The sequence below is a fragment of the Podarcis pityusensis genome (assembly GCF_964106645.2).
Source record: "Podarcis pityusensis genome assembly, chromosome: 13".
Taxonomy (NCBI): domain Eukaryota; kingdom Metazoa; phylum Chordata; class Lepidosauria; order Squamata; family Lacertidae; genus Podarcis; species Podarcis pityusensis.
Window position 1 is genome coordinate 52,959,349 of NC_138038.1, and position 15,704 is coordinate 52,975,052.

At 48.6% G+C, this 15,704-nt stretch overlaps 1 protein-coding gene across 4 annotated transcripts in view; it reads right to left on the reverse strand.

The window, feature by feature from the left end:
- The window catches only part of LOC308462315 (asialoglycoprotein receptor 1-like), a 42,992-nt gene that overhangs the window by 3,809 nt on the left and 23,479 nt on the right, over positions 1-15,704 (reverse strand). For all 4 annotated transcript variants that reach the window (XM_080979953.1, XM_080979956.1, XM_080979954.1 and 1 more), the window contains 7 exons: positions 13,043-13,182; positions 10,495-10,611; positions 7,508-7,603; positions 7,133-7,204; positions 4,590-4,676; positions 4,123-4,274; positions 2,584-2,690 (listed from right to left, as the gene is read on the reverse strand). In XM_080979953.1, coding sequence (XP_080836079.1) covers positions 2,584-2,690; positions 4,123-4,274; positions 4,590-4,676; positions 7,133-7,204; positions 7,508-7,603; positions 10,495-10,611; positions 13,043-13,182 — 771 coding nt within the window. The remainder of the gene's footprint in view (positions 1-2,583; positions 2,691-4,122; positions 4,275-4,589; positions 4,677-7,132; positions 7,205-7,507; positions 7,604-10,494; positions 10,612-13,042; positions 13,183-15,704) is intronic.

Genomic DNA, 15,704 nt, shown 5'->3' on the forward strand with positions numbered 1-15,704 from the left:
TCTGAAACCCCATTTTAAAATACACTATACTATACTATAAAATACACGATACTATAGAGATGTTGTTCTCCGATTTAGGTAAAAAAAGGTAAAGGTAAAGGATCTTTGTGTGGGAATGTTCAGGAAGGCAGGAGAGGATATATTGTTTTTTACTATTCTTCCTAACGTGTGCTAGGGACGCGGGTGGCACTGTGGGTTAAACTACAGAGCCTAGGGCTTGCCGATCAGAAGGTCAGTGGTTCGAATCCCCGCAACGGGGTGAGCTCCCGTTGCTCGGTCCCTGCTCCTGCCAACCTAGCAGTTCAAAAGCACACCAGTGCAAGTAGATAAAGAGGTACCGCTCCGGTGGGAAGGTGAACAGCGTTTCCGTGCGCTGCTCTGGTTCACCAGAAGAGGTTTAGTCATGCTGGCCACATGACCCGGAAGCTGAACGCCGGCTCCCTCGGCCAGTAAAGCGAGATGAGCTCCACAACCCCAGAGTCGGCCATGACTGGACCTAATGGTAAGGGTCCCTTTACCTTTACCTTTAATTTGCACTAGCAAGTTCTTTACTTAGAGTTTTACAGTCACGCTTGGACTACTGCCATGCGCTCTACGTGGGGCTACCTTTGAAGGTGACTCGGAAACTACAACTAATCCAGAATGCGGCAGCCAGACTGGTGACTGGGAGCAGCCGCTGAGACCACAAAGACCTACATTGGCTCCCAGTACGTTTCCGAGCACAATTCAAAGTGTTGGTGCTGACCTTGAAAGCCCTAAATGGCCTCAAAGACCCAGTATCCTTGAAGGAGCGGCTCCACCCCCATCGTAACAAGAGAAAAAACAACACAGTTTACATAAAATCACAATCAATTAATTGGAATACATTCCAAAATCAATTAATTTTAAAATCAATTCAAAATCAAATTGATGGCAACCATTGGGCTAGAATTCTGTGAGGATTGCCAAAGGAGGGGGGTCAGACTGTGCCTTGGCCAAAGGTCTGGTGGAACAGCTCTGTCTTGCAGGCCCTGCGGAAAGATGTCAAGTCCCGCAGGGCCCTGGTCTCTTGTGTCAGAGCGTTCCACCAGATCGGGGCCACAGCCGAAAAGGCCCTGGCTCTGGTCGAGGCCAGTCTAACCTCCCTGTGGCCCGGGACCTCCAAGATGTTTTTAGTTGAAGGCCATAAGGTCCTTCGTGGGACATACCAGGAGAGGCGGCCCCATAGGTACGAGACTTCACCCCCAAAAGTACACAAATACATTTTCTCCTGAGACAGAAGGATTCCGGCATTAATTATTAGTGCCAAAACAGTCTAAGCAGCTTACGAGCATGAGAATAAATTACACGGGCGTTAAAATCTCCGCATCCAGAATTTAAACGCACAATGCAAATTGCCTTTCTTGGAACGCTCTGTAAAAGTGAGATATAGTCCTTCTTTCTTCTTTCTTTCTTTCTTTCTGAACATAAGCTGAGCCCTGAGGCAGGATGCTGATGATAGTGTGCGTTAGGGCAGGGGGCTGGAGTCTGACTGGGGAGAGAGGGGGGTGGTTTGTGGGGAACTGTGCCGGCCAGGAGGCAAGAATCAGGGGTTGGAGGAAGTTTCAGAGCGGGAAGGTGGAGGGGTTGGAAGAAGAGGCAGGCCAGGAAAGTGTAGGACCAGGCGCTGCCCATCCTCTCCTGCAGCAGAGCCAGAGGCGGAATGAAAAGTAAAGAGCAGAGGACTTTTCCAGGAGGGCGTCGTCTCCGGCTGCAGGAACACAGCCCGCCAGGGGTAGGTATATAAACTGGCAGAATGGGAATCGTCCCCTGTAGCTGCAACTTTGCCATAAAGCAGAGAGCTGGGAATAGCCGCCATATGCTAGATTGGTGTGCTGCAGAAGTGATAATAATAATAATAATAATAATAATAATAATAATAATAATAATTTATTTGTACCCAGCCCATCTGGCTGGGTTTCCCCAGCCACTCTGGGTGGCTTCCAACAAAGATTAAAAATTGAATGTTATCTTTGGCGTTTCTGAGCACAATTCAAAGTGTTGGTGCTGACCTTGAAAGCCCTAAACGGCCTCGGTCCAGTATATCTGAAGGAGCGTCTCCACCCCCATCGTCCAGCTCCGAGGGCCTTCTGGCGTTTCCCTCACTGTGAGAAGCCAAGTTACAGGGAACCAGGCAGAGGGCCTTCTCGGTGGTGGCACCCGCCCTGTGGAACTCCCTCCCACCAGATGTCAAAGAGAAAAATAACTACCAAACTTTTAGAAGACATCTGAAGGCAGCCCTGTTTAGGGAAGCTTTTAATATTTGATGCATTACTGTATTTTAATATTTTGTTGGAAGCTGACCAGAGTGGCTAGGGAAACCCAGCCAGATGGGCGGGGTATAAATAATAAATTATTATTAGTAGTATTAGTATTATTAGTATTATTGGCACTTTCTCCCAGAGTCTTGCTGGTCAAGCCTCGTGTGTATTTTATTAATCAGAGTCCAATCATTCCTTGCTTTTGGGACGCAATTCTTCCTTGCTTTTGGGGGATTTCTTTAGCTGCGATGACAGCACTGCAGAGGGTTGGGTGGAGTGTCTGTGCATGGGGCATCAAACTCACTCTTGCTGGAGCATGTAAGAAGTCCCATCCACCCACTTCCAGACTCCCGTGACGTCCGTCAGGCCGATCCACATGTCACTGGACCTCCAGCGCTGACTCACGAATCTCTGGGGGGGGGGGGGGAGAAACGTTGCTGCATGTCAAAGAGCAAGCAGGCAATAAATCACACCGTTCAAAGTCAGAGTTAACCCTTTATTAGCGAGAACAGGGCCGGATTTGGGTTTGACGAAGCCCTAAGCCACTGAAGGTAATGGGGCCCTTTCTATGTCCAGCTGTCCTTTGCCAATAACAAATTGTCGCTGTTTTTTTGTGTTGAATATATGCCATATGGTCATTTATGGACCTCATAGGTACCTCAAGCCGTTTGAACATGCAGAATGTAGGCACCCTATATATAGAAAGGAGCAAACCTGTGATATTTTAGGGAGCAGGCCAGCAGGCGGGGCCCACGACTTACATCACAGGAGAATAAAAAGTAAAGATAAAGGTACCCCTGACCATTAGGTCCAGTCGCGGACGACTCCATTGTCTTTTGCTTACCTGTGTTAAGGGCTTATTTGTGTCTGAATAGGGTGAGCCTAGATTCAGGAATTAAAGCATTAACCATCACAAAAGAATGGCCAGGCTGCCCAGGTAAAGCAATCAGGGACCATTATCAGGTATCCTGGCAGACAGGATTTCCGCTGTAGACCGCCTCCTTCTGTGATGTAGGTATGATGTTTTGGGCTACAGGGCGGACAATTTAAAATGTCTATATAAGGGGGGGGCACACCTTGGTTCGGGGTCCTCCTCCTTCTCCGGAGTGTGAAGGGGGCACCCTGTTGCAACAGATCAATAAAGATCAGGCTTACGAGCTGCTTTGCTTCTCAATATTCTCTGGTTGGCCTCTGTTATCTTCTCCGACCGATGGACAACCTGCAAAGGCCTCGGCCCAGTAGACCTGAAGGAGCATCTCCACCCCCATCGTTCAGCCCAGACACTGAGGTCCAGCTCCGAGGGCCTTCTGGCAGTTCCCTCACTGCGAGAAGCAAAGCTACAGGGAACCAGGCAGAGGGCCTTCTTGGTGGTGGCACCCGCCCTGTGGAACGCCGTCCCATCGGATGTCAAAGAGATAAACAACTACCTGACATTCAGAAGACATCTTAAATCAGCCCTGTTCAGGGAAGTTTTTAATGTATGACATATTAGTGTATTTTTGGTCTTTGTGGAAGCCGCCAGATGGGCGGGGTACAAATAATAAATTATTATTATTATTATTATTATTATTATTATTATTAGGGCTCTTGTGTCCCCCATAAGGGAAGAAGGGCAGGTTTTTGTTTATTACAAAAGGAAAAGAAACCTTCGGGTAAAGGGTTGTTCGGTGAGGTGGGGAGAATTTATCTAAGGGGGGGTGTCCAAAGGCAAAGAGGAAAAAGTGCCGTCGTGCCCATCTCAAGGACTGGCACATCCCCAGCCACACCGAAGGGCCTGACTCCCTTTGCCCCCCACCCCTCACCCGGGGAGAGGCCTCCAACCCCCCCCCCAACCCCCACCTACTTTCTCTTGCGGCGAGTTGATGATCACCAGGTGAGCCTCTTTCTTCTCGCAGTCCAGCTTGGCTTGGTTCCAAGAAGCCGTGTCCTGAGACTTCCAATAGCAGCTGTCCTCAAAATCCTTCCAGCCTTTTGGGCAGCACCCGGTTTTGCTCCCTATAGCGGACGGTGGAGGGGAGAGGAAAGGTTTGAGGAGTGGTTACCTGCTTGCAAGAGCTGCACCCATAACCCCCCTCCCCTGTGGGGGGCGGGAAATGTTTTCGGGACTGTTATAAGAAAAAACTGCTCCTTTTCCCCTTATGGGGTATCCAAGAGTATAGCATGGGGAGGCAAACTAAGGCCCCGGGGCAGGATCCGGCCCAATCGCCTTCTCAATCCGGCCCGCGGATGGTCCAGGAATCAGCGTGTTGTTACATAAGTAGAATGTGTCCTTTTATTTAAAGGAGATGAAATAAATGTGCGATCTCTTACCGTTGCTTCTCATCTCCACTAGCTCACAGTGGAAAGCTCTCGAGTCTTGCTTTAAGGTGTCCAACTGGCCTTCGACTTGTTTCTTGACTGGAAGAAAAGACAGAGGATAAAGGAGCGTATTGCAAAGGGAGCGAGGGAGAGTCGCAGCTGGGCCCCTGAGCTGCACACTTTCTTCCTGGCCAAATCCTGAGCACCTTGAGGAAGCCGGCACCGGGGTGCAAAGATATGCCCAGTGCCCCCCCCGCCAGGTTGCCCAGAGTTGTCGACCTTTTTTTAGGTCGAAGGAGGGAGGAGGAATCCAGAACAATATAGACATTTTAATTCCCTGCCCTGGAGCTCAAGACCACCCCTCCATACATCATACATACATCACAGAAGGGGTGTAACCTAAGACCACCCCCCAGATACATCATACCTACATCACAGAAAAGGCGGTCTACAGCAGAAATCTGAGTGACTTGTTTATCTGACAGGTTACCTGCTTAATGATTGGATTGCCTGGGGAGCCTGGCCAGTCTTTTGTAATGATAAATACTTAGTTCTTGGGCCAGGTCACAGGCTCACACCCTATTCATATCTTAAATGTGCCCTTAAGACAGGATTTGTGAAGGAAAAAGACAATGGGGGGGTTCCCACTTTGACCCTGCAGAGAAATAATTGAGGTCAATTTGTTCCGGACTTTTTTCTGTGGGGTTTTCAGACATGTGGTTTATACATTTATGTGCGTGTTTGCTTGGTACATTTATGAACGTGTATTACATATCTATGGGGACGCAGGTGGCGCTGTGGGTTAAACCACAGAGCCTAGGACTCGCCGATCAGAAGGTTGGTGGTTCGAATCCCCGTGACGGGGTGAGCTCCCGTTGCTGGGTCCCTGCTCCTGCCAACCTAGCAGTTCGAAAGCACCTCAAAGTGCAAGTAGATAAATAGGTACCACTCCGGCGGGAAGGTAAACAGCGTTTCCGTGCACTGCTCTGGTTCGCCAGAAGCGGCTTAGTCCTGCTGGCCACATGACCCGGAAACTGTACGCCGGCTCCCTCGGCCTGTAAAGCGAGATGAGCGCCGCAACCCCAGAGTCGGCCACGACTGGACCTAATGGTCAGGGGTCCCTTTACCTTTATTACATATCTAAGACCTTAAAATTCTTATCACAGCGGCAACTGAGCAAAGCCAGGTGCTTCATGTGAGCAGCATGCGCTGGGCGCCAATCCCAGGTGCGCAGGAGCTGCAGTGCTCTGACGGGCTCGGCTCAGCAGCAGTTGTTGACTCTTCCCAATCCCCAGACTCCAAATCCCCACCCCGGACTCCCAGCCTGGCCCCCCTGAGAGCCCGGCGCCCGGGTGCCCCGCACCCCTAGCACCTACGGGTAAGACGCATAGCTGTCAACTTGCAGATTTGAAAATAAGGGACCAGCAACCTCGAAAATAAGGGATCAGCAGCCAAAATAAAGGGTTTCCCAAGCACAGGTATGTTTGACTTCTGAGCCCCTCCGAGCCAAAGGCAGAAAGCCCAGCCAGCAGCCAAACGAAGCCTCAAGCGGTGGTTCCCACAGCGCAGAAACCCGGCAAAGGGGATGCAGCAAGGAAAACCACCATCGCCTCTCCGCTGGGAAGCGCTGAGCAAAGGCGAGTCCCCAGGCAAGGCGGCCGATTTGATTGGCACAAGGCATGCAAGCTCCACCCCCCAGTCGTTTTCAGGCTCCTTATTGGGTGAGCAACGCAGCCAAGCAACACAGTTGGAGCCTCCCTCCTCCCTGGCCGGCAGGGAGGGAGGGAGAGGAGCTGCTTCCTTTGAAACCCGGGAAATTTAAGGGACATCATCAATAAGGGACAGCAGCGGGACACGGCGCTGGGATAAGGGACTGTCCCGCCAAATAAGGGACGCTTGACAGCTATGGTAAGACGGCCCTGGCCCGACCAAACTCCCAAGCTAGCACAGTGGAGCCGCAGGTCTCTTGGCAAGATCTGAGGCCGCAGCAACTTAGGTTCAGCAAAGGACACTTTGCTTTTCCCAGCAGCGCAGCTCAGGTCTTGCAAAGTGTCCGTTTGCCAGGCCCAAGGTCTGAGCTCCTGTGTACTTTCTTCCCGCCCCTGGCCAACCAAGATTACAAAGCATCCTTTTGCAAGCAGCAAGGTGCAAAGGAGCTATTGGAAAAATATACATACACAAATAAAGCTGTATTCGACCGACGAAAGGATATACGATGTCTGACGTGATTGAGAATCGTGGCACCGGGGACGGAGAATTTTAAAGCGTTAAAATCGAGATGTGGGAAATATGGAAACAGCAAGGAGAGGCAGGACTGAGAGGTGGAGATATGCTTCAGAGGTCCAGACTATGGGGAGCTCCGAAAAATCAATAATTATAATTTGGATTATAATTTGGTCTTTTTTATTTTAATTGGATTATGATCGGATATATTAATTGGATGTTTTTTATTGGAAAATTAATAAAAATGATTTTTTTTTTAAAAAAAAGGAGACGGGGAGGGGGGGACTCGCACCCACACCACATATTGCATTCTCATTCATGGGGCTACCCACCTTTCTCCATCTTCGAAACCTGGTCGTTCATCGTTTTCTCCAGCATGGCCAGTTTCGTTCTGGTGCCGTTCCCTGGAATCGGAAACACGGCGGCGAGATGAAAAACTAATCCCTGTTTGCGCTTCTTCTCTTTTTCCTCCTCCCTCCCTAATCCTCTTTCCTTGTGTGTCGCGTCTTTCAGATCGGACGCCGAAGCACAGAGACCACCTTTGCAAGCTTTTTGGGAGAGCTTTTTGGTGGCTGACGTGCAGGGTGAAAGGGCTTTGGTTGTGGAAAGGCAGCAGACCAATAAAAGGATGCCCAATGTCTCTGTGCAGTCTGCTCTAACCACTGGGGATCAGCACCTCCTCCTGCTCCTCCCATCCCATCACTTACTCTTCTCTTGGATGCTGCTGAGCCCGGCTTTCACAGTCAGGTTCAAACTCTTGAGAGCCTCCTTCGCCGCCCCTTGATCTCCACTGAAACGAGTCCCTGGTGGGAAGCAGGTGAAGAGCAAAATTTGATCTCGGCTCTTTCCCTTTCACACGCGCTCACCCCTTCTTTCTTGGCACGGTCGCTTGGCGCACGCTCGTCTCCTGCTTGACACACTCCCCTCCCCTCTTACACACATAAGAATTGCAGAATCATAGAATTAGAATTAGACATCATGCGAAAGGCTGGGCTGGATGAATCCCTAGCCGGAATTAAGATTGCCGGAAGAAATATCAACAACGTCAGATATGCAGATGACACAACCTTGATGGCAGAAAGTGAAGAGGAATTAAAGAACCTTTTAATGAGGGTGAAAGAGGAGGAGAGCGCAAAATATGGTCTGAAGCTCAACATCAAAAAAACGAAGATCATGGCCACTGGTCCCATCACCTCCTAGCAAATAGAAGGGGAAGAAATGGAGGCAGTGAGAGATTTTACTTTCTTGGGCTCCATGATCACTGCAGATGGTGACAACAGCCAGTCCGCCTCTTCGTGACCCCCTGGACCAGAGCACGCCAGGCATTCCTGTCTTCCACTGCCTCCCGCAGTTTGGTCAGACTCATGCTGGTAGCTTCGAGAACACTGTCCCACCATCTCATCCTCTGTCGTCCCCTTCTCCTTGTGCCCTCCATCTTTCCCAACCTCAGGGTCTTTTCCAGGGAGTCTTCTCTTCTCCTGAGGTGGCCAAAGTCTTGGAGCCTCAGCTTCAGGATCTGTCCTTCCAGTGAGCACTCAGGGCTGATTTCCCGAAGAATGGAGAGGTTTGATCTTCTTGCAGTCCATGGGACTCTCAAGAGTCTCCTCCAGCACCAGAATTCAAAAGCATCCATTCTTCGGCGATCAGCCTTCTTTATGGTCCAGCTCTCACTTCCATACATCACTACTGGGAAAACCATGGCTTTAACTATACGTACCTTTGTTGGCAAGGTGATGTCTCTGCTTTTTAAGATGCTGTCTAGGTTTGCCATCACTTTTCTCCCAAGAAGCAGGCGTCTCTTAATTTTGTGGCTGCTGTCACCATCTGCAGTGATCATGGAGCCCAAGAAAGTAAAATCTCTCACTGACCTATATTAAAGGGGCTAGAGGGAATCCTTCTCCCTGTCTCCAGACAGGTAGCTTGCCTGCAGACGCATTTCTTTATTTTATTTTATTTTATTTTATTTTAAATGCCCTGCCCTCCCAGCCTCCCAAGACTTTGCAAATTTTATTACTGGAAAAGGGGGGGGGGACGCAGGTGGCGGCAATTCAATTAAGAGGGACGATGTCTGCAAGATAAGCTGTTTTGGGGCCTTTGGAACAGCGATGATAAAACCACCGGCTTGGCAAGGCTAAGTTAATTAATTGGCGCAGTGGGAGCAAGAAGGCGGCGTCCCAGGCGAGCTCTGTAATGAATTTTTTTCCATTTTGGCAGTTTCATAGCTTTGAAATTCCTTCCTCCAGGTTGGAGCACTTTAAGGTCAGAGCAATTGGAAGCGATGGGAGGAAGCCGGGCGGAGGTTCAAGAGGAACTTTTTAATTAGTGAGGAAGCTGGGCATCCCCTAAAAAACCCCAGAATGAAATCCAGTAGATATACACTCTGCATCTAATTTGTCAAAAAAGGGACGCAGGTGGTGCTGTGGGTTAAACCACAAAGCCTAGGACTTGCCAATCAGAAGGTCGGCGGTTCAAATCCCCACGACGGGGTGAGCTCCTGTTGCTCGGTCCCTGCTCCTGCCCACCTAGCAGTTCGAAAGCACCTCAAAGTGCAAGTAGATAAAGAGGTACCGCTCCAGCGGGAAGGTAAACGCCGTTTCCGTGCGCTGCTCTGGTTCGCCAGAAGCGGCTTAGTCCTGCTGGCCACATGACCCGGAAGCTGGACGCTGGCTCCCTCGGCCAATAAAGCGAGATGAGCGCCGCAACCCCAGAGTCGGCCACGACTGGACCTAATGGTCAGGGGTCCTTTTTTAATTTGTCAAAAAACAGAAAAGGGAAGGAGGGAGGACACACACACACACAAATGTCTTTAGGCGCCAGGCGAAAACATTCCCCTGGAAATGTGGGCATCCGATGAATGTCGAGAGATTCAGGACAGTGTGATAGGAATTTTGAGGTCTTAGGTAAAGGTGAAGGGACCCCTGACCATTAGGTCCAGTCATGGACGACTCTGGGGTTGCAGAGCTCATCTCGCTTTACTGGCCGAGGGAGCCGACGTACAGCTTCCGGGTGGCCAGCAGGACTAAGCCGCTTCTGGCGCACCAGAGCAGCGCATGGAAACGCCGTTTACCTTCCCGCTGGAGCGGTACCTATTGATCTACTTGCACTTTGACGTGCTTTCGAACTGCTAGGTTGGCAGGAGCAGGGACCGAGCAACGGGAGCTCACCCAAGCGCGGGGATTCGAACCTCCGACCTTCTGATCGGCAAGTCCTAGGCTCTGTGGTTTAACCCACAGCGCCACCTGCGTCCCTTTTGAAGTCTTAGATATATGTTAAATGTTCATAACCAACCAAGCATGTACATAGATCAGCACAGGAAGACCGACCTGAAACCGTTTTGATTCCCAAACTGAGCAAATGTTTTCTCTGTGTGAAAATGTCGAGCAATGCTAAATAATAATAATTAATAATAATAATATGACTGCAAGTACGTGGCAATCCTTTCTAATGATTTCTCTGCAATTTCCCACACAGTTTACTTACCAAGCAAAACTAAATTAATATTCATCTAACCAAAATGGAATTCCTGAGCCATTTCACAACTTTTAAGGACCCCCTAAGCTGAAAAATTCAACATGCCCTAGCGAGGTGCAGTCCCAAATTTCTGGAGGCCGAGGGCACCAGGTTGGGGAAGCCGGCCTCTGTGCACCCAATCCCCCGCTTCCTTTCCCCCAATGCTGTGACGCCCATCACTCACTCTGAATGCCAAGCACAGCCACCGAGAGAGTCAGGACAAAGCAGAACCCCATCAGGACCAAGACGAGGCGGTTGGTGGGGCACATCCGGCGCCAGGGCGACTGGAATGGAGGCAGCGCTGTGGGGAGAAAAAGAGGGGTGGCTCTTGGGTCTACTCTCAGTCTCCTCTTCCCCAGGCTAAACATCCCCAGCTCCCTCGACCGTTCCTCATCAGGGTTTCACAGGGTGCGAAAGAAGGGCTTTGCACCTTGCCCGGCAGAGAAATTGCCCACCTTGCGCCCCTCCTGGGCAACAGCCACCCACTCGTGACTCCTGAGCCTCCCCCGATCTGTCAAAACAAAGGGGGAAGGGGGCAGGAGAACTGTACCGCCGGATGTCCCCGGTTCCCCTTCGGCAGCAGTGGCTCTGGCTGGCTTTAGGAGCTGCCCACTGCCGTGGCGCCTGCCGTTGTTCCTCGCCGGAAGTCCCCTTGTGAAATGTTGCACCCAAGACACATCATATGGGGACTTTTGGCAAGGAAAAATGGCAGGCGCCACGGCAGCGGGCAGCTCCTAAAGCCAGCCAGAGACAACTGCGCTACCAGGCTGGCTCCGGCCTGCTGAGGCTGCCACTGCCACATTTCCCGGGGACAGATTTGCAAATCCGGGGACTGTCCACGGGAACCGGGGACATCTGGTAACCCTAGTATAAGCCAAACAAGCTATAGCTTAGGGCCCCACTCTCTTGGGGGCCCAAAACAAATTAAAGGGGGGAAAACTGGATGTACATATCCAAAATATAAGGTAATTAATGAATGAAATAAAACTTGCCTACAGCAACAGGGTTCTGTGTTGTGTAGTCTCCTAGGATGTCAGTCATGGGCCCTGCCTGCTCCCTAAAATATCCCTGGTTTGCTCATTTCTATATAGAGGGTGCCTACATTCTGCTATTTATAATTGTTTGTAGTTTGCACCACATATTTACACCTATTATTATTTCATTTATAGCAAGTTTCTAGAGACTGGATGATGAGCCCTTGTAAATTGTGTTTCTAAAGGAGCTTTTGTTATCGCCCAATGCTAATGTGTTTGCATTATGACATTTGCTATGAGTTAAAAATCATTTTCAGTTAGAGCTTAATAATATTTCACTACTAATATACTTCTTAATTGTATTTCAGTTCAACAATCACTTTGATAAAATACAGTTGACGCTCAGGCTGCGAACGTGATCCAAGCGGGATGCACATTCGCAACCCGCAGCGTTCGCAACCCATGTCTGCGCATGTTGTGATTCGGCGCTTCGGCGCATGCGCAACCGCCGTAACCCGGAAGTAACCCATTCTGGTACTTCCGGGTTTCGGCGGTCCGCAACCCAAAAAAATGCAAGCTGAAGTGGCTGTAACCCAAAGTATGACTGTGATGTGCAAATGGCTTGAGATACCTATGAGATCCATCAATGACCACATAGCATACCATATTTTTCGCTCCATAAGACACACTTTTCCCTCCTAAAAAGTAAGGGGAAATGTGTGTGCGTCTTATGGAGTGAATGCAGGGGGGAGGCAGGCGGGAAAAGCCCCCCACAAGCTCCGCGCGGCTCTTGCGGGTTTTTCCCCAGGAGGGAGAAGGGACTGATGCGGCCAGTCAGTCCCTTCTCCCTCCTCGTAGAAAAGCCCGCAGGAGCCGTGCGCTCCTTAAAGGGTGCGCGGCTCCTGTGGGCTTTTGCGGGAGGTGGGGGTATTGCCATAGCCGCGCGCAGCCTCTCCTTGCCGAAGAGGTTGCGCGGGGCTAAAGAAGCCATAGCCGCGCGCAGCCTCTCCCAGCTGGAGAGGTTGCGCGCGGCTATGGCAGAAGCCAAGACAGCGAGCGGGATACATCCCGCTCACTGTCTTGGCTTCTTTGCTCTTTGGGGCTGGAGGGGGCGGGCTTCCCCAGCAGCCCTGAGAACCTCTCGGAGCAGTGGGAAGGCTGCGCGCCTTTCCGCTGCTCCACAACCTGCTCTTTGGGGCTGGCGGTGGGCTTCCCCACGCCAGCCCCAAAGAGCAGGTTGAAAGGAACCTGAAGCCTCCGGAGCGCAGCGGAAACTCCCGCCATGCTCCGGAGGCTTCGGGTTGCCTTCACTGAAGCCTGGAGAGCGAGAGGGGTCGTGCACACCGACCCGTCTCGCTCTCCTACAGGCTTCCAAGGTAGCCGCCTGAAGGCGACTGAACGCACCTTGAAGGGCATCTTGTTTTAGAGGGGGAGAACAAGAAAAAAATATTCTCCCCCTCTCTGCGCAGCACCTCCTGCCACTTCGCTGAAGGGGCGCTGGGCAGAGAGGGGGAGATTTTTTTTTCCTTGTTCTCCCCCTCTAAAACAAGGTGCGTCCTATGGTCGGGTGCGTCCTATAGAGCGAAAAATACGGTATATTCCACACAAAAAAACAGCGACAATTTGGTGTTGACAGAGGACAGCTGGACATAGAAAGGGCCCCATTACCTTCAGTAGCTGAGGGCCACGTCAAACCTAAATCCGGCCCTCCCCACACCCAGTCCGATGGGCCGGCCCCGCTCCATCCCCCCTGCGTACCTCTCCCGAAGTGCTGCCCATGTTTGCCTGGCACATCCAGGCTTTGGAGATCTTCGTACTCTTTGGCCACGCTGGGTTCGGGAGGAGGGTCCATGTCGATGGAGGTGGAGCGAGGCGGAATATCCGGCGGGACCTGAAAGCTGCAAAGACGAACGGGGAGTTGGGCTTTCCTGCATTGCAGTGGGTTGGGCTAGATGACCGCTGGGGTTCCTTTTCAACTTGGCAACCCTAGGACTCCTCCCTCGCTTTTCCTTCCTTCAGGTGTACCTTTTTCTCGCCCGGTGTTCTTTCTGCCCATATATTCTTTTTTATAATATAAATATAATAAATATAATATAATATTAAAAAATAAAAATAAATAAAATCTAAATATAATTTTTTATTTATACCCCGCCCTTCCCGAGCTCAGGGCGGCTAACAACAAATTTAAAACACTTAATTGTGATACAACAAAAACCAGCATAAAATACAGTATGAAACGTGAATAACAATAAATTCAGAATTCAAAAATCAGTTTAGGGGGGAAATCCATCCAGTAAACATTAGATGATCACCAGGGCTAGCTGGCTAAATTAGTCGTATTTGGGCCGGCGAGGAGACCAGGGGAGAATTAGCTGTGGGATCCCAGAGCGGGGAATCTTCCTGAAAAGGGGACGGGGAAGGAAATAAAGACAAAATAGCTGCTTTCTATCACTATATCATAAAAAGATACTTTGCAAAGGGTGTGTATTTTTGTATCTCTCTGAATAAGTAACAATAACTATATATTTTTTAAAAGGGGAGGGAGACAAATGTGGATTTTATTTAATTTTATATTATTTTATTTAAGGCATTATTTGGAGAGGGGGAAAACATTATGGATGAAAAGCGGCTGAGAATCTCGTTGCCAGATAGAACGAAATAGAATGGAGGGCTTATTGTTAGAAATAATACATCAAGACTAATCAGGTTTCCTCCCAGGCCGTCATATGAAGGAAAATATCAGGAAACTAATAGATATTATTGAATATTTGGAGGTAAGAAATGACAGACAGGTAGCTATGATGTTTATCAATGCTGAGAAAGCCTTTGACAATGTCTTGTGGGCCTTCATGTTGAAGGCCCTTAAGGAGATGAATTTTGGGGTGTCATTTGTAAGAGGAACAGAAACTATCTATACTAGGCAAAAAGCGAGGCAGATTATCAATAATACCATTACTGAAGAATGTAAAATTATGAAAGGTACTAGGCAGGGTTGTCCGCTTTCCCCATTGCTGTTCATATTAGTTCTAATAATAATAATAATAAATAAATAAATATTTTTTTATTTATACCCCACCCTTCCCTGTTTAAAAACCAGACTCAGGGCAGCTAACAGCAAATATAAAGCTGTTGGGATACTGCCAGGGAGACAGAGTCCATCATGACCTCACGTTGTCTCCGTTGCGATCCATCGACCTCCCGTAGACACGCAGTATCATTCAATTAGCGACACGAGCTCCAGAAATAGCTTGCCACATTCCAGAGCTGGTGCACGCTCTATCAGCAGATAATGCACAGCGAAAGATGCACGCAGGAGAGCATTATTTTACAATTTTATTCAGCGTTGGTCAGAACAAAGAAAACATGACTGCCAGCTTCAGTGTCTCAGGCACAGAGAGAAACGAAAGCATAGACACAACAGAAACAGGGAGAAGAGTCGGTGGAAGAAGATTGGAAGAAATTTAAAGACTACTTACAGAAATATTGTAAAATTAATGAATGTTAGAATGATGTTGGATTGAAGTTAAGTGGTTTCTAGCCGTAATGGTATAAAAGAATATGGAAAAATTGGTTTTTAATACGTAAAAATTTAATGTTATAATATATCAAGATTAAAGATCAGGATTAAAAAGGAGGGAAAGGAATTGCTGGACTAACAAATTGAATTGCAATACAAAAGAGGGTGGTATGAGGAGGTCCGGGAAACAAGTAAATGTAAGAGAAGTGATGAAAAGATGGAATTGTTTTTAACCGTTTTTTCTTTTTTTGTATTCTGTATTTTTCCTTTTTTATTGTTATTTTTCTTATTAATGTAATCTTTTTCTTTTGAAATTTTAATAAATATCATTTAAAAAACAAAACAAAACAGAAACATCCTGTGAACAGGAAATGCGCAGGCTGTGACACAAACATCCTGCTCCCTTTTAAGGTGGAACGGAAATATCCTAACAAAAGCATGGATTAAAATGCGTAAAATAGTATAAAATACAACATAAAATGCAGCGTCAATATCAATAAAATTCAAAAATTGAGGGGTCATTTTGGGGGGGCAGGAAATGTTCTAGAAGTTCTGATCCGTAACATCAGAGCAGATGAAAGAATTAGAGGAGCGAAGGTAGGAATTAAGGAATACAAGTTGAAAGCATTTGCTGTTGATTTAGTAATAATGGTAGAAGATCCAAAAAACTCAAATTTAAATCTCTGAGGCCCATCGCTGAGGCCAGCATCACGTAGGCAGGAAGGCAATCTGATCGCAAGAGTGGCAAGAACCGACTAAATAATAATAATAATAATAATAATAATAATAATAATAAATTTTATTTATACCCCACCCTCCCCAGCCAAGACTGGGCTCAGGGCGGCTAACACCAGGTATAAAAACAACTGATTAAAATACAACTTAAAAACAAGATTAAGTACA